The sequence below is a fragment of the Chrysemys picta genome, chromosome 8 (genome assembly GCF_011386835.1).
Source record: "Chrysemys picta bellii isolate R12L10 chromosome 8, ASM1138683v2, whole genome shotgun sequence".
Taxonomy (NCBI): Eukaryota; Metazoa; Chordata; order Testudines; family Emydidae; genus Chrysemys; species Chrysemys picta.
The window spans coordinates 72723766-72750516 of NC_088798.1; the positions used below are offsets into that span (position 1 = coordinate 72723766).

General features: G+C 44.7%; 3 protein-coding genes and 1 pseudogene across 4 annotated transcripts in view; 1 reads left to right on the plus strand and 3 right to left on the minus strand.

Annotated features, from left to right (window-relative positions):
* Positions 1–1001: 1001 nt before the first annotated feature.
* LOC122172198 (protocadherin beta-16-like) overlaps positions 1002–26751 on the minus strand; it is a 59137-nt gene continuing 33387 nt past the window's right edge. Inside the window, exons 1-2 of one of the 2 annotated variants that reach the window (XM_065555823.1) lie at positions 5652–8807; positions 1002–2048 (exon numbers count right to left, since the gene is read on the minus strand). In XM_065555823.1, the coding sequence (XP_065411895.1) occupies positions 1929–2048; positions 5652–8111 (2580 nt within the window). In that variant the 5' untranslated portion in view covers positions 8112–8807 and the 3' untranslated portion in view covers positions 1002–1928. Of the gene's footprint in view, positions 2049–5651; positions 8808–26751 lie in introns of those variants that run through there. The other variant, XM_065555822.1, reaches the window with a different exon arrangement.
* LOC101943870 (protocadherin beta-16-like) overlaps positions 1002–26751 on the minus strand; it is a 53874-nt gene continuing 28124 nt past the window's right edge. The window contains exon 2 of the mRNA XM_065555825.1: positions 1002–2048. Coding sequence (XP_065411897.1) covers positions 2029–2048 — 20 coding nt within the window. The 3' untranslated portion in view covers positions 1002–2028. The remainder of the gene's footprint in view (positions 2049–26751) is intronic.
* Positions 1930–19032, minus strand: LOC103306251 (protocadherin beta-1-like; annotated as a pseudogene).
* On the plus strand, positions 19031–22632 carry LOC135973256 (uncharacterized). The gene is made up of 2 exons (XM_065555826.1): positions 19031–19963; positions 20559–22632. Exons 1-2 carry the CDS (start codon positions 19423–19425, stop codon positions 21059–21061), a joined length of 1044 nt encoding a protein of 347 aa, XP_065411898.1. The 5' UTR covers positions 19031–19422; the 3' UTR covers positions 21062–22632.

Sequence of the window (26751 nt, forward strand, 5' to 3'; positions counted from 1 at the left end):
GGCAAGTTATTGGGAGAAGTTGCTGACTGCTCTAACAGTTAGAAGCGGTTGTTATAATAATTAATAATTTTAAGATGACAAACTTCTGCTATATGCCCAAACAGGAATTCTGCACTAAAACACTACCAGAGGCCCCCCACAATAGTAAAAATAGTGCCAAATAGGTTAAATGTCCTTGGACCCTGGGAATACCCAGCTAATAGTTTATAGGTACTGAATTCCCCCTAAAATATGACAGATCTATTGAGTGCAGATGCAAAAAAAAAAAAATTCTCCTCCCCTCACATTTGAAGGTCGGCATTGGAAAAGGGGAGGGGCTCCTGCAGTCCAGTTTTGTACAGGGGTTCAAGCTTTTCAGATGTGATGGCCTGAAGTTAGGTTCTTAAACCATATTTATGCACCTACAAAGGATTGGTCTAGTGTTTGAAAGTGCTGAACAGGCGCAATTACACTGGCTTTGATGGAAGGTGCTGGATGCTCAGCACTTTGGAAAATTAGGTTGTCAGTTTGGGGATTTAAGAACCTACCTTTAACTCTAGTTTTTAAAAACATTGTTCCAGGTATACTTTTGTCTGATACATTTTTCATTCCTTTTATGTTTTAGTTAAATGTTAGAAGAAATTTCCCCGACTTCTCCCATCTAATGAAGATTTGTAGACGGAACCAATGTTTGCCTGACTTCAATGGGAGCTGCATTTCCTTTGCTGCCTGGGAGTGACTCATTAATGTAAAAGAGGACATGTTTACAGATCTGTAGTTTCCCACACTCTCTTCCTCTCCACCTGCCAGCAATGGAATCAGATTTCATAGCCATCCATCCTGCATATACTGGCCACAAGTCCTCACATTCTGGAGGGACAGCCCATCCACCAGACCCCAGAACAGGTCATTAGAAATCAGTGCTTTAAGAACATGTCCCCTGATGACTTTCACAGAACCTGATCTGGCAGCACAGCTACCAATCCTCAGAATCAACGGATAAAAAAGTCAATCTAACGCCCTTTTAAAAATTGTTTTTATTAGCGTTTCTGGTAACCATAACACGATTTTTAAAACCTCGTAAACAACATGGAAAATTACACCATGTTCCCTTTATCTTAAATATTATATTTGGTAATGAAATTAAATGAAGACAGAAGGAAAGAGATTTATCTTAACTCATTACTCACTACAAAGTGTTTAAAGTTGATTGTATCACTTTTAACCTATTTTACTAACATACTACTAATGCAATATTACTCTTCACTTCTACAGTATCTTTTAAGCAAGGATCTCAAAATGCTTTATAACTATTAGTTTCAGTTTCATATGGTTAGAAAAAAAGACTACAATTTTGAAAATACACATTTTACAATATATACAAAGCTCAACCTCCCAACCAAATACGCAATGTACATTGCGGCTAAGCAGCTTTAATTTAACCAGCTTCTATTTGTTAATACATAATTACTTTGTAAGTGAAATTTATTCTTAATTTTCATTGGACATTAAACTTGTACATTGAAAAGAGATTTCAGAAAATCAACATACTATTACATAATCATCTCTGTAAGGGAGAATCATAGGGAAGATGGTTTATGATAACTTACTGTTAAAGCTTAGGTTTGACTTATTATGTTTCCTTTATATCTAGATAAAGTAGAAGTTGTTAAGCTCTAATAATAATACACTAAGGGCTAGGTGGAATCTACAAAGAAAGCATGCTATAGGAGCTCCTGCTCTTCTTCAATAGCCATACCACAAATGCAAAGGTCTAAGTGAAAAACCAGGAATAAAGAATTACACAATGTAGAAATACATATCCTTGCTCTCATACAGAAAGGGCCTGTACCTTCTTGAAAGTTTCTTGAAGGGCGATAAGCCTCTTGATTCTCATTTCTCCTTTATGGTGTCTGACAGTTGAACAGAGCAGAGTTGGTTGTTCTCATCTATTGGTAGGAAAGCCAACCGTTTTGACCACAGTTCTCATTTATCCCTATCACCTTGTTAACAATACAGCCTGTCCCTGAAGATCTGGGTATGGAGTCTTCAGAGACAGAAGCTCTGCCCTGCAAACAATATAGAATGATGTGGTGTCATTATCGGCTGTTATGAAGAATGCAGGCATTAGTATGCACTGGGGGACATGCAATCAGGGCTTCATCTTACAGAACTGTGGCTGGGATACCGTTCTATTTGAAGTCAACAGAAGTTTTGTCATTGATTTCAAAGGGAGCAGGATCTGGCCTGTACCTACATCGTATAATATAAATGCTCATGTTTAATTATATCCTAAAAGATGGCACGAATTATCTATATAATTCGAAGGGAAATTTTACAATGTGAAAATTCAGAAGTAAATGTAATTTGATAAGCCAAATACAGCCATATCCACTTTGTTGTATTTCTATTTGTATTTCTGTCTTTCAAAAACTGTCTGGAACATCTTACATCCCCTGTGAGGTGTTTACAATTAGAAATCTGGAAAAGCTTTATGGTAATTTAGGTGGCTGATTCAAAAAGATCATTATCTTGCTGTTTGTTTAAGCCAAAATGTTCAAATGTGGTCATTGGTTGTGTGTGTCCAAGTCCAGACATCTTGGGCCTAGTTTTCAGAACTGTTCAGTACCCAGAACTCCCACAGAACTCAATGGGAGTGATGGGTACTCAATGACTCTGAAAAATCAGGGCTTGAGTGTCTAATACTGGGCATCAAAAAGGTAAGCTTCAAAAATCATGAGCCAATTTAAAAATGTGTGGCCAGGATCATTAGCAGTAACAATAACCAACTAGATCGGTCTTAATTTTTTAAAAATAGATTTGTAAGAGTTAAGAATAACTTCTTTTGATAGCAACTGATTAACTGTTGGTTAATACTTTCTGTAGGAATGCTGTGTAACCCCTATAAAGTGCCAGCATAAACTCTGATTTTTTTCATGATCAGGGCTGTCAAAGTGCCAAATGCTCAGATGCTCTTATGCTGTAAACTGGCTCCCACCCCAACCACCATTTACTTCAGCGGCGCTATGTCGATTTACACCAGCTGGCATACTGATGTCTTTAATATCAGTTTTGTATTTGCTGTTTACTTCTGAAGGGGAAGTGCGGGTTTTCTTTTGGAGCATTTTGCCATTCTATCTTAGGTATCCAAATCCAGACTATTCTCCCCAAAGAAATTACTATAACCAAAGAATTCATTAATTATGTTGAATTCCAGGTTATCTTTAGGTAATAATTAGAAATGACCATTTATATTAAAATGTCTTTGGGAGTACATTTTACTTTCACAAATAGAGATCTCTGTTTTAATTAATCCAGGATTCTTGGCAATAGATTAAGATATCTAAAACCTTCATTTCATTTTTACAGAGAAAAAAAGACTGTAATCTATAGGTTTTTAAAAAAAGCTATACACATATTCATGTATAGTAAGAATAATTCACCAATTAGCCATTACTAATAGTCACAACAACCTCAAGTTCTTAGATTCAAGGTATTTGTTAGGACTGGTGTCACAAAATTATTCTTGAATGACCAACTCTATCTGAAATACTGCTTGATTATTGTAACTCTCTCTCTCTCTTTGGAGGGGAAAAAATCTGTAAACTCTTTGCAAACACCGGGCCCATAAAACCTCATTTTAGTTGTATCCATTATCTAGAAAACGAAGAGCCAGAATTAAGGTAGCATTTATTCTTGAGCTGCTTTCTCTGTATTTACTAAAGGCTAGATGCTCCTTCACCTTTGTTCTGGTGGAAGGGAGCAGAAAATGATGGAATTTGGCCACTGTGTGTAGAATAGGGGGTATTAAGTTTCGCATCACGTTCCCCCCAGTTTTACAGTTAATTCTAATGCCTGCTCCCCTCCCGAACCAGCAGAAATTCTTCAAGCAAGACCAGCGGGAGGTGACGATTCCATCATATTTGGCTTCTGGATTTCCTCTGTCCATGGAGAAAACAGAGAAAGGGGAGGAGGGGGCTGCTACAGAGTGTGGGAAGCCAGAGAAGAACACGGGGAACATCCCCTCTGAGGAGTCAGATTTATTTCTCCCATCGATCCAAACTCCTTGTATTCTTTGTGCACCTTCCTTTTCTCCCTTAATACATCCCTCCACCTGAGGATAAGATCGGTAGCAAACTCCATGAAGTGGAATCTCCTGGGCCCTCTCTTCCTGCGGGGTTTGCTTCAGGGACAGTACAATATGAGTCAATGCCATAGTTCCCCGCAGAGAGGACATAAATATTATCCACCACCAAGTGTAACGTCAGGAGAATGCGTTTGGATACGGCCTCCTGTGTGTTATCCTACAATCATTAAACACATTCAATCTTATAATGCAAAACAGTCACTATTATTACTTCCCACGGGCTATAAACTTCTGTCCATTCAAAACAAAAACAGAGAGCTGAGTGGTACCAAGCCCGACTGCTTTATATTGAATTACGCCTCCCCTGCCATCAGTTGCGCCTATCGGAGTTTTTCCACAGCTGAGGACCTGACCCTGTATTTTCAGCACTGTTGGACAAGGTACTAGCCACCGGTGTTTCTACACATAAACATCCATAACAATCGGAAATTACTTGTAAACAGTGAGTTTCCTTAGTTGCTCTAGATTATTGCCTCTCCCTGGACTCTGGACTCTATTCCATTCTTCACCCATTTCCCACACTTGCTGCCTGCTTATAAAAATCCTATTAATACTACTATATTAGCAGTGTGCATATAATACTGGCCTATAACATCCACGTTGATTGTCATGGGTACAAAAGCTCGTGAAGCTCGACAAAGCTCGTGAAGCTCGAACTGATGGTGATTTTACAGGATTTAAGCAATCATTGCCCATTATTTCAATAAATATCCCCCTCATTGAAACCTCTGCCATTGCTTGCTGCTCACATAGAAAAGGGATTGTTGGACAACTAAGATGTAGCTTACATATGGGAGGGAGGAATACATTTTCCTTCGATACTTCTGTTTTACTTTGTTTCCCCGATCTCCTTCATTACATATTGATGCATTAGTCCTAAAATCTGCATCTCAGCAAAAACACTGCTGAAGAAGAAAGTTCAGCCTCATTTTCCTTCTAAAATTTTAGACTTCATCGAGACTCCTTAGGAATATTGCACAAAGGACAGATAATTCTGATGTTAATGAGCCCTTGATAAATAACATCCAGATGATTACTCTGACAAGTTTCAACCTTTCTTGGTAGAGAACACACATAACATAAGAAGATCAGAATCAGTTTGGCAAACTCTCTTTTAGAGCGTTACTGTGCAATTATATTAGCCCGCAAATAATAAAATTTGAACAATACGTTGGACAATAAAGAGAAAAGCTCCCTAGACAATGAAATATTTCTGAACATTTCTAAATGTTCCATCCAACTAATTTTCATACCAGTAGAAACAAACATATTCAAGCAAGTATCAGAGGGGTAGCAGTGTTAGTCTGAATCTGTAAAAAGCAACAGAGGGTCCTGTGGCACCTTTAAGACTAACAGAAGTATTGGGAGCATAACCTTTCGTGGGTAAGAACCTCACTTCTTCAGATGCCTTGCATTTGAAGAAGTGAGGTTCTTATCCACGAAAGCTTATAGTCTGTTAGTCTTAAAGGTGCCACAGGATATTCAAGCAAGGAATTGATGCAAATGGAGTGAAATAAGCACCCACCTCTCTCACCGATTCTTTCTCCTCCTTTAGTTGAGAGTCAAAAATGGACCCTCCTGCAACTCTGGGGTCAGCGGGTAGAGACGGTACCAGCGGCCTGAGAAATTTAAATTCACTGGTGCCAGACCCAGTTGTCAAGCAAACCTCATAACAATAAGATTGAGGCAGAGTCCCAGTGCCGCTCGTCTCCGCAGGATTTGTGGGGAAGTTGGGGTCACAATAAAAGTTCCTGGACGATGCAATATACTGCTCTCGGCACTGCTTTCTCTTGTATAGCCGGATGGCGACAATTGTTACCACAGAAACCAGAAAAAGGAATGAAATGAAAGACAAAGAAATTACTAGATACAGGGTTAATGTGTCCTGCTGCTCCTCTTCCGGTACATTCAATAATTGCATGTAGGCGTCTGAAAACCCATCCACCAGAAGCACATTAAGCGTCGAGGTGCTGGATCTGGGCGGCTCTCCGTTGTCTCTAACCAGGACGATAAGTTTCTGTTTAACAGAGTCTGGGCTCGTTATAGGCCTGCTGGTTTTTACTTCCCCGGTTTGGAGCCCCACAGTGAAGAGACTAGGGTCTGTGGCCTTGAGCAGCTGGTAGGAAAGCCAAGAATTCTGACCGGAATCTCCATCCACAGCCACCACCTTCGTCACCAGGTAACCCGCCTCCGCCGATCTGGGAACCAGGTCATTAGCTGGGGAGCTGCTGTTCTGCAGAGGGTATAAAATTAAGGGGGCGTTGTCATTTTCATCATTTATCACAACTCGGACAATGACTTCAGAGCTCAGAGGAGGGGATCCGCCATCTGCAGCTCTCACTGTAACCTGGAAATCCCTCGTTTGCTCATAATCCAGAGACTGCAGAGCGTACACGTTTCCGTTTTCGGAGTTTATGGAGATGGAGGAGGAGAAGGGGAGGTCACCGATGTTGCCAGGCAATGCCGAATACGTCACTTTGGCATTCTGCTCTGTGTCTAGGTCAGCAGCACGGACAGTTCCAATCAGCAGGCCCGGGTGGTTGTTCTCCTTCAGGTACATGACGTATGAACTTTCATTAAATAGAGGGGGGTTGTCATTAATATCCGATAGCTGAACTCGGATGATCCTCACTGAGGTGAGCCTCGGAGTCCCCCGGTCTGTGGCTGTGATGGTTATGTTATACTCAGGCACTTTCTCCCGGTCCAGGGGCTTTTGTGTAACAAGCTCGTAATAATCCTTCAGAGTCGATTTCAAAGCAAAAGGGACATTGTCCTGAATGGAGCAAAGCGTTCTGCCATTGTCCCCGGAGTCTCGGTCTCTCACACTGAACAGGGCCACCACTGACTCAGGGGCGGAGTCCTCGGGTATGGTGCCGGTGAGGGATGTCAGCGTCACTTCCGGAGCGTTGTCATTCATGTCCTCGATTTGCACCAGGACTTTGCAGTGCGAAGAAAACCCCCCGCCATCCGTGGCCTGAACTTCTATTTCATACATTGCTGCGTCTTCAAAATCAATTATCCTCAAAACAGTGATTTCGCCAGTGGACGGATTTAGCTGAAATAACTGGAGAACTCTGTCAGGTACTTGCCCGAATGAATAGGAGATTTCTGCATTTGAACCTTGATCCAAATCACTGGCTTCAACCTTAGTGACCAAAGTGTCTCGCGGACTATTTTCCATTAACTGCACCTTGTACACCGAATGACTAAACTGCGGGAAATTATCGTTGTTGTCCAGCACATTAACGCGTATTTGCGCTGTGCCGGTTCTCTGTGGCAGACCCCCATCGGCAGCTGTGAGAATCAGCATCAGCTGCGCCTGCTTCTCCCGATCTAATTGTTTCTCTAATACCAGCTCCGCGTATTTACTGCCGTCGCCCCGGGAATGCATATCCAGACTGAAGTGCTCATTGGAGCTGATTGCATAAGTCTGGACGCCGTTTGTTCCTATGTCTGAATCTTGGGCTCTCTCCAAGGGGAAGCGGGTGTTTATGGGGATCTGTTCAGGTATTTTTAAAACGAATTCATTTTTGGAGAATTTAGGGTTATTGTCATTCACATCAAATATCTGCACCTCCATTCTGTACAGCTGCAGTGGATTTTCCAACACAATTTCGAATTGCAGCAAACACGGATCTCTCTGTCCGCACAGATCTTCACGGTCTATTTTCTCCTTTATTATCACATCCCCGGAGCGTGTGTTCAGATCAAAATATTGCTTGGTGCTTTTAGAAATCAGCCGGGCACTGCGACCAGACAATTTCCCTACATCCAGTTTCAAATCCTTTGCAATATTAGCAACTAGGGACCCACTTTTCTTCTCTTCGGGCACAGAATAGCGGATCGTCTCACACGCCCCCAGGGACACACACAAACACAGAAAGAAAGACAGAACTTGCCTTTTCCTGGAGCGATTCTCCATTCCGCCAGCCATTCCCGGGTCAGATCTGAAACACAGGCCTCTCTGCAAAGCTGCTGCAGCCATTCATATGTTGTGCTAGAGGGGAAACGATTTGTCCTCCAATATTGACTTTATTTATAATTATTCAGTTGCCCTTTCCCTGTAATCCTTTGCCACCCGTTCCCGGCGCAGAGCCGTTGCCGTCTGGATCCAGATGTCCGAGTACAGCTTCCACTGAGTGCCGACGGAGTCCGAAAGACTGCGTTTTCAGCACCGTCTTTGCTAATATCGCCACCTTGTGGCTCAGCTAAAATAAGACATCCCATGATGTTTACATTTTAAACTTACTATGTGCAGTTGCATAGCAAAGTTTTCTCTATTAAGTATAAATTGTGGTTATAACATTTCACAGTGAAAACTGTGAAATATTAAGGCAGATTATTACCGATTAGAGAAGATGGAGAGTTGCAAAATAATATAATAGTATATTGAATTGTGATCCTTCCTCACCACAGTTTCTTCTCTCATATGACAATACTTTTATTCTTCACAGCTAACTAAGTAAACAAGTTACTGCAAGTCTGTCACACGTCCAATCGCTTCTCTTTCGTCTACAAAGTTACAATATTTTGGGAATCCCTAAATCTATTATTCCCTTTTCTATTACGGTGTCCTAGAGTAAATCTAGGATCCACCCAGTGATTAAGAACGCATCATATAGGTAATTGTGGGGAAAGGATCTCGTCTTGGCAGCTACACAGTTATTCGACAAAATGGGTCTCCCATTGCAATTGGAAGAAGCAAACCTATCTTTCTCCTGATATTTTTATCTTATATATTTTATGGCAATGCAGGCCATGAGAGAAACAAGAAAAATGAACTTGAAGCCATAGAGAAGTAATGTATATATTTAATGTCCCATCACATTCCTCTTGCGTAGTTATGTCACTGGATTGCATATGTGCATGTGAAAATCCTCCACTAGCAGTATATTTAGTATCGCAGCAGCGGATTGGGGAAATGTCCATTGTCTTTAATAATATTTAGCTTTTGCGTAAAGGAGTCACGCTCCGTAAATGGGATCGTGGTTTCTCTTCTGCATTTTGGAGTCCGACAGTGAATAAATCTGCATCAGCGGCCTTCAGCAGTTGGCAGAAAAGACAAGAATTCAGACCAGAATCTCAATCAAGAGCCAACAATTTGCCTTCCTTGCTCTGCGAACCGTGTCATTAAATGGGGGAGGTGCTGTTCTGAAGAAGGCATAAAATGAAAGGGGCATTGTCATTTTAATCAAATAACTTGGACAATTACTTGCTGCCTGTAAAAATCCTATTGATGCCATCAGCTGGCACTATATCACTAGATCAGAGGAGAGATAGTAAGACTGGGACTTTTCAGCTTGGAAAGGAGACTAATAAACGGGGGAGGGATATGACTGAGGTCTTTAATATCATGAATGGTGTGAAAAAAACAAATAAGGAGGTGTTATTTACTACTGCTCATAACACAAGAAATGCGGGCACCAAATGAAATGAATAGGCAGCCGGTTTTAACAAGCAAAAGGAAGTATTTCTTCAAATTCTTAACACAACGCACAGTCAACCTGTGGAACTCTTAGCCAGAGGATGTTGTGAAGGCCAATAACAGAACAGCATAAAAAAAAAGAACCAGATAAGTTCATGGAGGATAGGTCCATCAATAGCTATTAGCTAGGATGAGCATGGATGGTGTCCCCAACCTCTGTTTGCCAGAAGCTGGGAATGAGTGACAGGGGACAGATCACTGGATGATTACCTGTTCTGTTCATTCCCTCTGGAGCACTGGCATTGGCCACTGTTGGAAGACAGGATACTGGGCTAGATGGATCTTTGGTCTGATGCAGTATGGCCGTTGTTATGTATGCATATAATAGGGGTCTTTCATATCTGTATTGATTGCTATGGATTCATAGACTCCAGAAGCTGTAAATGATGTTCATTTTATAGAATATCAGTAAACATTGCCTCTTCCTTCTATAAGTATCCCCCCCATCAAAACTGCGGCCACTGCTGGCTGCTCATATTGCAAAGGGTTTGATAGACAAATAAGGTGAAGTTTACATTTTCCTTAGATCAATGTTTTCCCCAGGAACTGAAGGGCGGGAGGGGAAAATCAAATTTACAGGGAGGTAAAGGCCTACCAGGAGGGCAAAGGTGTGCTGTATGGACCCACAGTAAAAACTGAAAAATGTTTCATGACCATTTTATTAGATTTTACTCATGTTTTAAAATCATACAAATTAAAGTTGGCTCCTCAAGCCTACTGTGAAGCCCTACATATCTACATCCTTCCTGGTTTCTTGTAATCTTGCGCAGCTCTGTTAATTTTCTGTTTTTGAATGTGGTGAGAGTTCTTCACTTTTTCAATGACTGAGTCTTTTGCTGTTGCACCACATGCTTCTAGTCAGTCAGTTGAGTTCCTTGCGAAAGATAGTGAGCATTTGCCGGTCTTGTTTGGATCCAGTGTCCACTTCAAGATTAATAAATGACAATGCACTTAACATTGGCCTCCAGTTTGTAGCGTGTGGTATCTCTTGTTTAAATAGAAAGCATGATGCAACAGCTCTGTTTGTTCATATATACTGTGTTGTGTCTCCAGCATACTTAACAGCCTCATTAAGTACTTCTAAAATTGGCTTTGACAGTGACTGGCTTATAAGACTTTCTGCACGTCGATGCAGTCCATAGGCTTGGTGTTTTGCAGCCTTTTCACATATTTTTGTCAGCATTGGCTTTGCTGATTGGTCTCGCAAACGAAGCTGCTATACTTTCACTACATAAATCCATAGTACATCCACATCTTGAATACTACATGCAGTTCTGGCTGCCCCCATCTCAAAAAAGATATATTGGAATTGGAAAAGGTACAGAGAAGGGCAACCAAAATGATTAGAGATAAGGAACAGATTCTATTTGAGGAGAGATTAAAAAGACTGGGATTTTTAAGGTTGGAAAAGAGATGACTAAGAGGGGATATAATGTAAGCATCAAAATCCTGTAATTATAGTATTATATTCATCGTTTTATTCCCAAAGTCATAATCCTTGGTGACAGGATACACTAACAGAAACATACTGGTTGTGCCAGTTACCTATATATCAGACATGTATAGGCCTTGCTTTTACTTCTTATGGATGATCTTAAACTAGATATATTTTTCCTTTACTTTTGTATTATTACAACTGTAATTACACTGCTCTACAGCCAAAATGCTACTGAAATAAATGTAGTCAAACTTTACTAATTCTGGGTCACTGAGAATGAAAATGATGCTTAAAATTGTTGATTGGCTCTAGTTTTCAAGATAGGCTATTGGGTCAGTATATACAACCCTTGACTTGGGAATGGCGGAGGATAAGTGACTTATAAAGGGAAGGTATCTCAATCTAAACCAGAAATGACTAAAATACATCTTTGACTGGATCTATGAATAAATCTATGACTGGGTTTGGACAGTACTTGCTTTTTAGGCAAAACAATGAATGATGCAATCTGAAGCTGGTGTTGAGTCATACATGATATGAATTGCATCATGTTATTCCTAGAAGTCATGGATGATGCAATCATAACGAAGCTTACATCACTCTGCTGAACAAATTGCCCTATATCAGCTCTAGAAATCATACAGTGTCGTGCTCTCTTATTTGTCAGTGTTTGATTTTGCAAAGGGACACATTTCTGTTTAGCCAAAGTGAGCAGAGATGCCTCGTACTTGTGTGAACAGTGCAGATAACTTCTGCTATGTTTGTGGTGAAGTGACTTTTGCATCACAAAAGCTCAGTATAACCACTATGGTTAAGAAAGCCTATCACCTTTATTTTGCAGCCAAAATAAAGGTATCAGGACAAGAGGTGGGCCCCACACATATACTGTAACACTTGTGCAACAAATCTTCGCCAGTGGTTGAACAGGAAAAGGAAATCTATGCCTTTTGCAGTGCCAATGATTTGGAGAGAGCCAACAGATCATACCAGCAATTGTTACTTCTGCATGGTGCCTCCAGTTGGGAAAGGTGTGTCAAAGAAGAAAAAGTGGACTGTGCATTATCCAAAGATTCCATCAGCTATACGCCCAGTACCCCACGGAGAAGGACTGCCGGTTCCTGATGCACCAGAATCATTCTCACTTGAGTCAGACGAGGAAGAGGAAGAGGATGAAACTTCTGGTCCTGAACCATCAATGTCACAGGACCCACATTTTCTCCCATCCTCCTCCTCTGAACCACACCTCATAACACAAGGTGAACTGAATGACCTTGTCAGGGATTTGGAACTACCTAAGAGTAAGGCAGAGCTGTTGGGCTCCAGACTACAGCAGTGGAATCTCCTGGCAGGTGATGTTAGGGTTTCCATGTTCCATGACCATCAAAAGGATCTTGTCCCATTCTTCTTCATGGAAGGTGATCTTGTAGCCTGCAACAACATCGATGGTGTGATGGCAGCCCTCAACATCGTTCACGATCCAGATGAGTGGAGACTGTTCATTGATTCATCGAAGACGAGTCTTAAAGCTGTTTTACTGCATAATGGCAATGTTTTGCCATCAATTCCAGTTGGTCATGCAGTCCATATGAAGGAAACCTATGACAACATGAAACAACTTTTGAGGTGCATAAACTATGACCAACATCAGTGGCAGCTTTGTGGCAATTTGAAGGTTGTTGCTCTCTTGCTTGGTCTGCAGACTGGATACACAAAGTACTGCTGTTTTCTCTGCGAATGGGATAGTCGTACAAGAGATTCCCACTACATGAAGAAAGATTGGCCACTCCGACAGTCATTGGAGCTTGGGAGGAAAAGTGTTCAGCATCCACCACTTGTTGAATCAAGGAAGATTTTGTTACCACCCTTACACATCAAGCTGGGTCCGATGAAGAACTTTGTCAAGGCCATTGACAAAACACAAGCAGCTTTCAAGTACCTCCGTGGAAAATTTCCAAGGTTAAGTGAAGCTAAGATAAAGGAAGGTGTCTTTGTTGGTCCTCAGATTCGTGAACTTCTTTGAGATGATGCATTTGACCATGCACTGCGTGGCAAGGAAAAGACGGCATGGAAAGCCTTCCAGTTAGTGGTAATAAATTTTCTCGGAAACAGCAAGGCAGACAACTACAGGTTGTTGGTGGAAAACCTCCTCAAGGCATACAAAAGCCTTGGTTGCAACATGTCACTAAAGATACATTTTTTGCACTCTCATCTAGATTTTTTTTCCACCAAACTGCGGAGCAGTGAGCGACGAGCACGGCGAGCGATTTCACCAGGACATTGCAACAATGGAGAAACACTATCAGGGCAAATGGAACCCATCAATGCTTGCAGACTATTGCTGGACAGTGACAAGAGATGCTCCATTTAATGAATACAAGAGACAAGCCAAGAAGCGCCGAGTAGACACTGAATAGGACTAAACTATGTACATAATAGTTTTTTGCCTTTTGTTTCATAATAAATTTTATTTATATAACCCTTTTGCTGATTATTAAAGTGTTACATAAACAGGACAGGTGAAATATTATCATGTAAAGCAACCATAAACACATGAAAAGACCTAGGTTTACAATTTATGATTAAAACTCTACTATCTACACAATATACATAGACATAAAATGTAAAAACTTAAATATCTTAGAAACAGTAGCCAATCAGTTGTTTTAATTGTCATATTTGAATTCAGCACATCAAAATACATAATAAATAGCACATTTTATCTCTGAAGCAGACGACTTGTAGACCAGTGTAATAGAGGTCTATAAAATCTTGACTGGTGTGGAGAAAGCGAATAAGGAAATGTTATTTACTCTTTCACATAATACAAGAACTAGGGGTCATGCAATGAAATGAATAGGCAGCAGGTTTAAAACAAAAGGAAGTACTTCACACAACGCAGTGTCAACCTGTGGAACTTTTTGCCAGGGGATGTTGTGAAGGCCAAAATTAGAACAGGGTTAAAAAAAACTAGATAAGTTCATGGAGAATAGGTCCACCAATAGCTATTAGCCAGGATGGGCAGGGATGCAATACCATGTTCTGAGTGTCCTTACCCTCTGTTTGCCAGAAGCTGGGAGTGGGCGACAGGGGAAGAATCACTCGATTTCCTGTTCTGTTCATTCCCTCTGAAGCACCTAGCATTGGCCACAGTTGGAAGAGAGGATACTGGGCTAGATGGACCATTGGTCCAACACAGAATGGCTGTTTTTATGTTCTTATGTAAAAAATAATGTATAATAATAAAATGTTTAGTACAGAAACTCCCCAGGATAAGGACCTCTCGAGGTAGCAACAATGCGAGATAACAACCTTAGAAAATAATACATTTTAAAAAGCTTGGCCTAGTATGAAATGTGTAAATTTCCCAGTCACACATCTAGCATTCTGGAGCAAAGTTTCTAAAACAAACAAATGTTCTTTTAACGTGCCCCTCCTTTTTCCCTCCATTGAACCCCACTCATAGTTGTTGTCCTTGGTCAGTGGAGACCCAGAGTTCAGAGGTGCTTTTGCATGAGTTCACCTCCCACTCTGGGTGGTAGGGGAGAGAAGGCACCTTGCTCATTCCTCGGGTTGCCAGACAGCAAGTGTGAAAAATCGGGACAGGGGGTGGGGGATAATAGGGGCCTATATAAGACAAAGCCCCAAATATCAGGACTGTCCCTATAAAATCAGGACATCTGGTCCCCCTACTCATTCCTTCAGCCACTCACCACTCACTCAAGTCACTCAGTATGGCAACCGTTGTGCTTCATGCCACCATTCAGTCCACTGCTCTGTCGCTGATGGCCCTGTGCTGTCACCTTCTGCTGCCACCTGGCACTGTGACCTCTGCGAATCAGTCTCCTGAGATTCCTCCCAGCTCTCAGTGATTTCATCTCTCAGTAAGGGAACCTCACTGCTAGTACAGGCTGAGCTATCTCTTCCACGGAAACACTCTCCCACAGGAGTTTTGAGCACTTAGACCAGACTATCAGTGATTTCAGCTCTAGTGGTCACTTAAAAAAAACACACCAAAGACTGGACTTCTAACACCAAAGACTCTCCATGTAGCCTAAAAAGCTCTATCTTTAAACAGGGGAAGGGGCAGGTCAAATAGTGCTGTGACTTTTAGGCAGAGCCCACACCTTCAAGCAAAATGCCTGTCCCCATCCCTTTCTCTCTCCACCGAGATCTTGCATCCACACTCTCTCTTAGCGAGTTCAGTTCAGTTGAGGGTGTGACCAGTGCTTAATTTGTAATGAAAGATGTGTCAGGGCTCAAGCAAGTTTTTTACTTTTATAACTGATGTAGCAAGTCCATAAGTCCCAGAGCTATGACCTGCCAAGACTACATGTGCCGGGGCTCAGCCCTCGCACAAATTAAGCACTTAGGTCACCCTCCTCAAGACAGGTCAAATACACTTGTGCTGTCCTTTACTCATTCAATAAAGGTAACATTTCATTAGCCCCACATTCATTAAAAGTGATTTGTAACCCAACACCAGCCAAATCTGATCACTTTGGCAACACAGCTTGTCTGCTGGATACCGGCAGAATAGGTGTGTTCATGTAAATACAGTCTGGCCCTGATGCCTTCCCCCCTCCATAGCCCGGCTCATCACTAGCTGTCAGAGGAGAACTCATTAAGACCTTACTTACAAATTATAATTTCAAATTATTAGGTTGGTCAACATGACTGAAACGAAGGCACCAAAACTGTCATAAAAAAAACAATATCTGTATGAGGAAGTTGGTCTTTCTTCACACTTTTCAAACCTCTGATGCTTTTTCAGGTACAAGTATTTTATCATATGCTTTATCTGCTTTTAAAGTGTGTATTAATGTTTAAATTCAAATTTCCAACCAAGGACTAAATTGGCAACACCACATGTAAATAATGACCACTGTGGAGGGGGATGATGGGGAAATTCAGGGGAGGGGTTGGGAAATCCCTCCCTTAGATACTTCTATTTTACTTTAACGTTTCCCTGATCTCTGTCATTTCACCTCCATGCAGTAACCCTACAACTCGCACCTCATAGAGATTACCTCCGAAAATACTACTGAAGAAGCAAGGTCAAGCTCAGATTCGCTGTAAAATTTCAGTTTCCATAGAGCCCCCTGCAGAACATAATTCTAGGTTACATAATTCTGCAATTATTGAGTTCTTGATAAATACATAAAGAATTACTTTTTAATTTTCCTTTGACAACCTTCAATCTTTCTTTGCAGAGCTCAGAGAGTCTGCACACAGACAAATATCACATTTTGATGAATGGCCTTTTAGAGAGGAAAAGAACATAACATATAAAAAGGAATTAAGAACAAATATTTTAACCTGAACATCATACAAGTGGGGAAAAATGAATCAACTACTGAAAAGGCTACCTAGGAAAAAACATCTCTACACATTTATGGAAATAATATAAGTAATTTTCATAGCAGTAGAAACAAACATATTCAAGCAAGGAATTGATGCAAATGGAGTGAAATAAGCACTCACCTATCTCACCGATTCTTTCTCCTCCTTTAGCTGAGAGTTAATCTGAGAGTCAAGTATGGACCCTCCTGCAACGCTGGGGTCAGTGGGTAGAGACGGTACCAGTGGCCAGACCCAGTTGTCAAGCAAACCTCATAACAATAAGATTGAGGCAGAGTCCCAGTGCCGCTCGTCTCCGCAGGATTTGTGGAGAAGTTGGGGTCACAATAAAAGTTCCTGGAGGATGCAACATATTGCTCTCGGCACTGCCTTGTCTTGTACAGCCGGATGGCGACAATCGTTACCACAGAAACCAGAAAAAGGAATGAAATGAAAGACAAGGAAATGACTAGATACAGGGTTAATGTGTTCTGCTGCTCCTCCTCTTCTGGTACATCCAGTAACTGCATATAGGCGTCTGAAAACCCATCCACCAGAAGCACATTAAGCGTCGAGGTGCTGGATCTGGGCGGCTCTCCGTTGTCTCTAACCAGGACGATAAGTTTCTGTTTAACAGAGTCTGGGCTCGTTATAGGCCTGCTGGTTTTTACTTCCCTGGTTTGGAGCCCCACAGTGAAGAGATTAGGGTCGGTGGCCTTGAGCAGCTGGTAGGAAAGCCAAGAATTCTGACCGGAATCTCCATCCACAGCCACCACCTTCGTCACCAGGTAACGCGCCTCCGCCGATCATCAATTATCACAACTCGGACAATGACTTCAGAGCTCAGTGGAGGGGACCCGCCATCTGCAGCTCTCACTGTAACCTGGAAATCCCTCGTTTGCTCATAATCCAGAGACTGCAGAGCGTACACGTTTCCGTTTTCGGAGTTATGGAGATGGAGGAGGAGAAGGGGAGGTCACCGATGTTGCCAGGCAATGCCGAATACGTCACTTTGGCATTCTGCTCTGTGTTTAGGTCAGCAGCACCGACAGTTCCAATCAGCAGGCTCGGGTGGTTGCTCTCCTTCAGGTACATGACGTATGAACTTTCATTAAATAGAGTGGGGTTGTCATTATTATCCGATAGCTGAACTCGGATGATCCTCACTGAGGTGAGCCTCGGAGTCCCCCGGTCTGTGGCTGTGATGGTTATGTTATACTCAGGCACTTTCTCTCAGTCCAGGGGCTTTTGTGTAACAAGCTCGTAATAATCCTTCAGAGTCGATTTCAAAGCAAAAGGGACATTGTCCTGAATGGAGCAGAGCGTTCTGCCATTGTCCCCGGAGTCTCGGTCTCTCACACTGAACAGGGCCACCACTGTCTCAGGAGAGGAGTCCTCGGGTATGGTGCCGATGAGGGATGTCAGCGTCACTTCCGGGGTGTTGTCATTCATGTCCTCGATTTGCACCAGGACTTTTCAGTGCGAAGAAAACCCCCCGACATCCGTGGCCTGAACTTCTATTTCATACATTGCTGCGTCTTCAAAATCAATTATCCTCAAACCAGTGATTTCTCCAGTGGACGGATTTAGCTGAAATAACTTGAGGACTTTGTCAGGCACCTGCCTGAATGAATAGGTGATTTCTGCATTTGAACCTTGATCCAAATCACTGGCTTCAATCTTAGTGACCAAAGTGGCTCGCGGACTATTTTACATTACCTGCACCTTATACACCGAATGACTAAACTGTGGGAAATTATTGTTGTTGTCCAGCACATTAACGCGTATTTGCGCTGTGCCGGTTCTCTGTGGCAGGCCCCCATCGGCAGCTCTGAGAATCAGCATCAATTGCGCCTGCTCCTCCCGATCTAATTGTTTCTCTAATACCAGCTCCTACTGGCCCCCGGCGAATGTATATCCAGACTAAAGTGCTCATTAGAGCTGATTGCATAACTCTGGATGCCGTTTGTTCCTATGTCTGAATCTTGGGCCCTTTCCAAGGGGAAGCGGGTGTTTATGGGGATCTGTTCCGGCATTTTTAAAAGAAATTCATTTTTGGAGAATTTAGGGTTATTATCATTCACATCATCTATCTGCACCTCCATTCTGTAAAGCTGCAGTGGATTTTCTAACACAATTTCGAATTGCAGCAAACACGGATCTCTCTGTCCGCACAGATCCTCGCGGTCTATTTTCTCCTTTATTATCACATCCCCGGAGCCTGTGTTCAACTCAAAATATTGCTTGGTGCTTTTAGAAATCAGCCGAGCACTGTGACCAGACAATTTCCCTACATCCAGTTTCAAATCCTTTGCAATATTAGTAACTAGTGACCCGCTTTTCTTCTCTTCGGGCACAGAATAGCGGATCATCTCACACGCCCCCAGGGACACACACAGACATAGAAAGAAAGACAGAGCTTGCCTTTTCCTGGAGCGATTCTCCATTCCGCCAGCCATTCCCGGGTCAGATCTGAAACACGGGCCTCTCTGCAAAGCTGCTGCTGCAGCCATTCATATGTTGTGCTAGAGGGAAAACGATTTGTCCTCCAATATTGATTTTATTTCTAATTATTCAGCCGCTCTTTCCCTGTAATCCTTTGTCACCTGTTCCTGGCGCAGACCCGTTGCCATTTGGATTCAGATGTCTTAGGCCTGGTCTACACTACGGGTTTAGGTCGACTTTAGCGGCGTTAAACCGAATTAAGCCTGGACACGTCCACACAACGAAGCCCTTTCTTTCGACTTAAAGGGTCCTTTAAACCGGTTTCTTTACACCACCTCTGACGAGGGGATTAGCGATAAAACCGGTCTTTGCGGGTCGGAATTGGGGTAGTGTGGACGGAATTCGACCTTATTGGCCTCCGGGAGCTATCCCACAGTGCTTCATTGTGACCGCTCTGGACAGCACTCTCAACTCAGATGCACTGACCACGTAGACAGGAAAAGACCCGCGAAGGTTTGAATTTCATTTCCTGTTTGCCCAGCGTGGAGAGCACAGGTGACCCCGCAGAGCTCATCAGCACAGGTAACCGTGATGGAGTCCTCCCAGGATCGCAAAAGAGCTCCAGCATGGACCGAACGGGAGGTACGAGATCTGCTCGCCATATGGGGAGATGAAGCAGTGATAGCTGAACTCCGTAGCAGTAAAAGAAATGGAAAAGTATTAGAAAAGATCTCCAAGGCCATGAAGGACCGAGGCCATAACAGGGACACACAGCAGTGCCGCGTGAAAATTAAGGAGCTACGGCAAGCTTACCACAAAGCCAGAGAAGCAAACGGAAGGTCCGGGGCAGAGCCGCAAACTTGCCGCTACTACGCGGAGCTGCATGCGATCCTAGGGGGTGCAGCCACCACTACCCCAACCGTGTGCTATGACTCTCTCACTGGAGAAACACACAGGGAAGACGGTTCGGGGAACGAGGAAGATGACGATGGAGGTACTGTAGGTAGCTCACAGCAGCAAGGAAGCGGAGAAACCGGTTTCCCCAACAGCCAGGATATGTTTGTGACCCTGGACCTGGAACCAGTAACCCCCGAACTCACCCAAGACCCTCAGGGCACACAGGAGACCTCTGGTGAGTGTAACTTTGTAACTATTTGTAAACATTACAAAAAAAAAGCAAGCGTGTTTAATGATTACTTTGCCCTGGCAATCGCGGCCAGTACATCTACTGGAAAAGTCTGTTAACGTGTATGGGGATGGAGCGGAAATCCTCCAGGGACATCTCCAGAAAGCTCTCCTGGTTGAAATGGGGTGATTTTATTAAGGGGACATTCAGAGGCGCCCGTTCCTGCTCTTCTGACCAGAAATGTTCCCCGCTGTTAACCACGCGGTGGGGGGAGGGGTGAAGTGATCATCCCAGAGAATCGTGTGTGTGTGTGGGGGGGGGGGGTTTACTTGTGTTTGTGCCGCATGTTAACCGGGAAACCGCAGCCACTCCTTTTACATTGAAACCCCATTTTAAATGGACAACCCAATTCATCCTTGATATGGGAAATGCGCTGCTGTTTGCAACCTTTCCCGCATGTTAAGAAGGTTAAAAAAGCCAAAACACTGTGGCCTACGATGGCTGCCTGCAAGCCGAAATATGCGACCTTGTAATGAAAGAGTGTACCCATTGTTCTCTAAAATGTGTCTTTTTTAACCACCTCTCCCTTCTCCTCCGCCAGCTGCAAATGTTTCTCCTTCGCAGAGGCTCGTGAACATTAGAAAGAGAAAACGTAGGACGAGGGACGAGATGTTCACGGAGCTGCAGATGTCCGCCCAGGCTGATAGAGCACAGCAGAATGCGTGGAGGCAGTCAATGACGGAGATGAGAAAAGCCCAATATGAACGAGAGGAGAGGTGGCGGGCTGAATCGCGGGAAGAACAGAGCAAGTGGCGGGCTGAAGACGATAGGTGGCGTCAGCTTGCAGACAGACGGCAAGAGGCAATGCTCCGTCTGCTGGAGCATCAAACTGATATGCTCGAGCGTATGGTTGAGTTGCAGGAAAGGCAGCAGGAGCAGAGACCGCCGCTACAGCCCCTGTGTAACCAACAGCCCTCCTCCCCAAGTTCCATAGCCTCCTCACCCAGACGCCCAAGAACACGGTGGGGGGGCCTCCGTCCACCCAGTCACTCCACCCCAGATGATCGCCCAAGCATCAGAAGGCTGGCCTTCAATAAGAGTTAAAGTTTTAAAATGCAGTGTGTCCTTTTCCATCCCTCCTCCCCCACCCATCCCAGGCTACCTTGGCAATTATCCCCCTACCTCTGTAAGGAACTAATAAAGAATGCATGAATGTTAAAAAACAATGACTTTATTGCCTCTGCAAGCGGGAGGGGAGGGTGGGGTGGGGTGGTTGGTTTACAGGGAAGTAGAGTGAACCGGGTCGGTGGGGGGGGTTTGGAGGGTTCATCAAGGAGAAACAAACAGAAGTTTCACACAGTAGCCTGGCCAGTCACAAAACTCGTTTTCAAAGCTTCTCTGATGCGCACCGCGCCCTGCTGTGCTCCTCTAACCGCCCTGGTGTCTGGCTGCGCGTAATCAGCGGCCAGGCGAGTTGCCTCAACCTCCCACCCCGCCATAAAGGTCTCCCCCTTACTCTCACAGATATTGTGGAGCGCACAGCAAGTAGCAATAACAATGGGGATATTCTTTTCGCTGAGGTCTGAGCGAGTCAGTAAGCTGCGCCAGCGCGCTTTTAAACGTCCAAATGCACATTCCACCACCATTCGGCACTTGCTCAGCCTGTAGTTGAACAGGTCCTGACTCCTGTCCAGGCTGCCTGTGTACGGCTTCATGAGCCATGGCATTAAGGGGTAGGCTGGGTCCCCAAGGATCACGATAGGCATTTCAACATCCCCAATGGTCACTTTCTGGTCCGGGAAGAAAGTCCCTTCCTCCAGCTTTCGAAACAGAGCAGAGTTCCTGAAGACGCGAGCATCATGTACCTTTCCCGGCCATCCCACGTTGATGTTGGTGAAACGTCCCTTGTGATCCACCAGGGCTTGCAGCAGCATTGAAAAGTACCCCTTGCGGTTTATGTAGTCGGTGGCTTGGTGCTCCGGTGACAAGATAGGGATATGGGTTCCGTCTATGGCCCCGCCACAGTTTGGGAATCCCATTTCAGCAAAACCATCCACTATTGACTGCACGTTGCCCAGAGTCACTACCCTTGCTATCACCAGGTCTTTCATTGCCCTGGCAAATTGGATCACAGCAGCCCCCACTGTAGATTTGCCCACTCCAAATTGATTCCCGACTGACCGGTAGCTGTCTGGCGTTGCAAGCTTCCACAGGGCTATCGCCACTCGCTTCTCAACTGTGAGGGCTGCTCTCATCTTGGTATCCTGGCGTTTCAGGGCAGGGGACAGCAAGTCACAAAGTTCCATGAAAGTGCCCTTACGCATGCGAAAGTTTCGCAGCCACTGGGAATCGTCCCATACCTGCAGCACGATGCGGTCCCACCAGTCTGTGCTTGTTTCCCGGGCCCAGAATCGGCGTTCCACGGCATCAACCTGCCCCAGTGACACCATGATTTCCACATTGCTGGTGCCTGTGCCTTGTGAGAGGTCTATGTCCATGTCAATTTCCTCATCACTCTCGTCGCCGCGCTGCAATCGCCTCCTCGCCTGGTCCGGGTTTCGCCTTGGCATGTCCTGGCTCTGCATATACTCCAGGACAATGCGCGTGGTGTTCATAGTGCTCATAATTGCCGCGGTGATCTGAGCGGGCTCCATGATCCCAGTGCTAGCTATGGCGCCTGGTCAGAAAAAAGGCGCGAAAGTAGTATCTGATGGACCAGGAGAAGGAGGGAGGGCGGGAGGGAGGGAGGGCCGAGTGACGACATGGCGTACAGGTACAGGAACAGGGAGAAACACAAACAACTGTCACACAGAATGGTCCCCCCAAAGATTAAAATGAAAACCCTGGGCTTAGCAGGCCATTGATTTCACGGAGGAAGGGGAAGCATATGAATACAGAACAAATCTATTTTTTACATCTTAAGCTGGCAGCCGACGGTGCAGCATGAGTGACAGCCATACCAGTACGACGATGACGGTTACCAATCATAAAATACCATCATCTGCCAAAAGGCAAGGGGCTGCTGCTGTGTAGCAATGCAGCCCCACGTCTGCCAGCCCCACGTCCGCCAGCACCCAGCATCGCCCTCGGCCTCTTCTGGGTGCTTAGCAGACAATACTGGGCAATTGGCAGAAAATAGTATATTACGACTGGTAGCCATCATCATCGAAACAGTAGCATGTCTGCCCAGGTGGCCATGATTGACAGCCACACCAATACGATGACGACGGATACCAGTCATAATATACCATCGCCTGGCAAGGGGCTGGTGCAATGCAGCCCTACGGCTGCCAGCCCCATGGCTATCACTCATGCTACACCGTCTACCGCCAAAAGGCAGTTAGCAGCTGCTGCTGTGTAGCAATGCAGTCCCACGTCTGCCAGCACCCAGAGGACATATGGTGACGGTGAGCTCAGCTGAGCTGAGCGGGCTCCATGCTTGCCGTGATATGTTGTCTGCACAGGTAACCCAGGTAAAAAGGCGCGAATCTATTGTCTGCGTTGCTGTGACGAGGGGGGAGGGGCCTGACGACATGTACCCAGAACCGCCCGCGACACTGTTTTGCATCATCCGGGCATTGGAATCTCAACCCAGAATTCAAAGAAAAGGCGCGAACCGCTTCTCGGCTCTCTGAGCTGTGGCGCAAACGTAGTATCTGACGGACTAGGGGAAGGAGGGAGGGGGGCCGAGTGACGACATGGCGTACAGGCACAGGGAATTAAAATCAAGAACGGTGGCTGTGCATCAGGGAGAAACACAAACAACTGTCACACAGAATGTTCCCCCCAAAGATTAAACTGAAAACCCTGGGCTTAGCAGGCCGTTGATTTGACGGAGGGAGGGGGAAGCAAATGAATACAGAGCAAATCTATTTTTTACATCTTAAGACGACGGTGCAGCGTGACTGATAGCCCTCGGCATCTTTCTGGGTGCTTGGCAGCAAATACGGGGCGGCGTATGACGATGGTCTTCAGGCCTATTGCACAATCGGCTGCTCGGGGAAGACTCTGCTAATGTGCGATGACCCGACTTGTAATAGGACGGCTAATAGTCGTAATACACCATTTACTGCCAAAAGGCAAGCCCCACGGCTGCCAGCACCCAGATCGCCGATGAAGGCTACCAGTCTACTGCACCGTCTACCGCCAAAAGGCAGTTAGCAGCTGCTGCTGTGCAGCAATGCAGTCCCACGTCTGCCGACACCCAGAGGACATATGGTGACGGTGAGCTCAGCTGAGCGGGCTCCATGTTGTCTGCACAGGTAACTCAGGTAACCCAGGTAAAGAGGCGCGAATCTATTGTCTGCCGTTGCTGTGACGGGGGAGGGAGGGGCCTGACGACATGTACCCAGAACCGCCCGCGACACTGTTTTGCATCATCCGGGCATTGGGATCTCAACCCAGAATTCAAAGGGGCGGCGGAGACTGCGGGAACTGTGGGATAGCTGTGGGATAGCTACCCATAGTGCAATGCTCTGGAAGTCGACGCTAGCCTTGTACTGTGGACGCGGTCCGCCGACTAGAGCACCTAGAGCATTTTATTGTGTGGACACACACAATCGGCTGTATACAACCGATTTCAATAAAACCGGCTTCTATAAATTCGAACTAATTTCGTAGTGTAGACGTACCCTCAGTGCAGCTTTCACTGAGTGTTGCTGGTTTTCAGCACCATCTTTGCCAATACCGCCACCTCTTCACTCAGCTAAAATAAGACATGCTATGATGTTTACATTTTAAACTTACTGTCACCGAAATATCGGGTCCACCTAGCTGAGAGCCAATAACAGCCAGACAGGGATAAGGAGGAGTTGCTTTATTCTGCAGAAGAAAGGACAGCTTTGCACCTTAGTACAAAAACTCTGTCTTCCACACATTTTACAGATCCTTTATACACATTCAGACAAAGGTCCTTGCAGTGTTAACACTTGATTGGTGGTTGTCAGACCCGTGCTTTTGCTATCTGGTCAGTGAAAACCGGCTTGGGACCAGCTCCAACTACCTTAAGGCCTTGAAGGGAAGACAGTTGAAAAGTTCAGGCTACTGTGTCCTTAAGGTGTCTGCTTCCCCATAATGGCCGCTGGCTGACATAACGACTGCTCTATTAAGGGGGGGTCACTAGTAACTTTCACAGTCCCCCCTTCGGGCCTGACAAATTCAAAAATTGTCAGGCCCGTTCCGCAATTTGCAATCAAGCTGGAGGGACAGATACTGGGTTTTCTTATGGACAGCAGAGCTTTTGATCATAGCATTACATAGGCATTTGGCACATTGTATCATTGTCGAAATAACACATGGAAAGAAAAGAAAGAAAAGAATCCATTTAACAATTTTTCGAAAGAGCCCCGTAAACCATGACCCAAGGTCTGGAAGGAGGTTCTCAAAACTAAAGGTGTGATCAAGAGATACAGCATGGAAAACAACAGCAGCATTCTTAATGGCTTGTAAATCCTGCTCAATTAAGCCAGAATGATTAACATATAAACAATTTTTTTCCCATGTGAGCACAAGCCCCCCCCAATTCAGCATTCATAGCATCTAACACACGTCTATTTTGCAAAGCTATTTCTGCCACCTTATCAATCTCCTGTTTCAACTTTTGGAAAGCGTCTATTGATGCATTGGCTATTTTTTTTTAGTTCTGCAGAAATATTTACCACTGCTTTTTCTAGCTCGTCTACCCGCAACCCAGGAATGAGCGCATGAACAAAGGAGTGAAACCCCGTTTGCCTGACTACTAGGGGATTGTTGGCGCATTTTGCTTTAGTCCTTATGGGGGGGTGTGTGTGAAAAACTTATGGGAATAACTGCCCAGGTTGAGGATCTGGCTGGAATCCAATGTGTCGTTTACTTGGACATCTGGTAACACCCAGGCCACACCACACTGACCTTGCCAACCTGGAGGGAGAGCTTTGTAGACACTGTGGCCACAGATAAAATACAAGCCAGGGGTCTCTAAATAGAGGGTAAGGGCATTACCCGCAACTCGATGGCGCCAGGTCACCCATTCATCCCAGTCCCAGGAGTTATTCACTAGGCGGTCCTGGCACCTCCAATGGGAAACATTTAAGTCTCCTAGGGCAAGGGTATTGTTTAAAATGGCCCCACAATACGTAACCTCAAATATGTTAGCTGTGAAACTTGCAAGTGATCCCATGAACTCCGGGCATCCAGACATCCTTTCAAGGGATGTGTGGGGCAACAGAATGCCAGAGTAAATATCCATATAATACATATGTGTCTTATTTATGGGGCCTAATGGGAGGAATGAGGGAAACCACTGCCCTTGATAACGAATGCCTGTTGGTTTCACAGAAAAGGCCATGTGCAGGAGACAAGGGGGGTGGGTTGGGCATTCTCAGGGGTATTTAAAGGGTAAAGGGTTCCATTTCTGACCTCAAACCGAAGGGTTTGATCACAGGCCTCCAGGGGAAGGTAGCCCACTTCCCTCCCACTTCCTTCAGCATTTTCCAAACAAAGGGGCAGGTTATACCCAATCCCAAGAACTTCAAAAAGAGGGACCCCCTTAGCTGCCCAGTAATAATGCCAAACTTCAGACCTTCTCCCATATTTGTCATATTGATATTCCCCAACCCATGCCCATTCAGTTTTCTGTACTACCTGTAAGGAGAGTACTTCAGAGAGATTTGCAGGTACAGCCCACAACCCTATTCCTTCCTCAGAGCAGGTTTTGTGACACAGCCAACAATCAGATAAGTGTCTCAACGTGGCTATTCACTGAAGAGGTTTAGTGGCTGGGTGTGGGTTAGCTTGTACAAGGGGCGGACCCAAAA

Coding starts and splice junctions, on each gene's coding strand:
- LOC135973256 (XM_065555826.1), top strand. CDS start 19,423: ATGGAGTCCTCCCAGGATCGCAAAAGAGCTCCAGCATGGACCGAACGG. Junction 19,964..20,558: donor GGGCACACAGGAGACCTCTG/GTGAGTGTAACT, acceptor CTCCTCCGCCAG/CTGCAAATGTTTCTCCTTCG.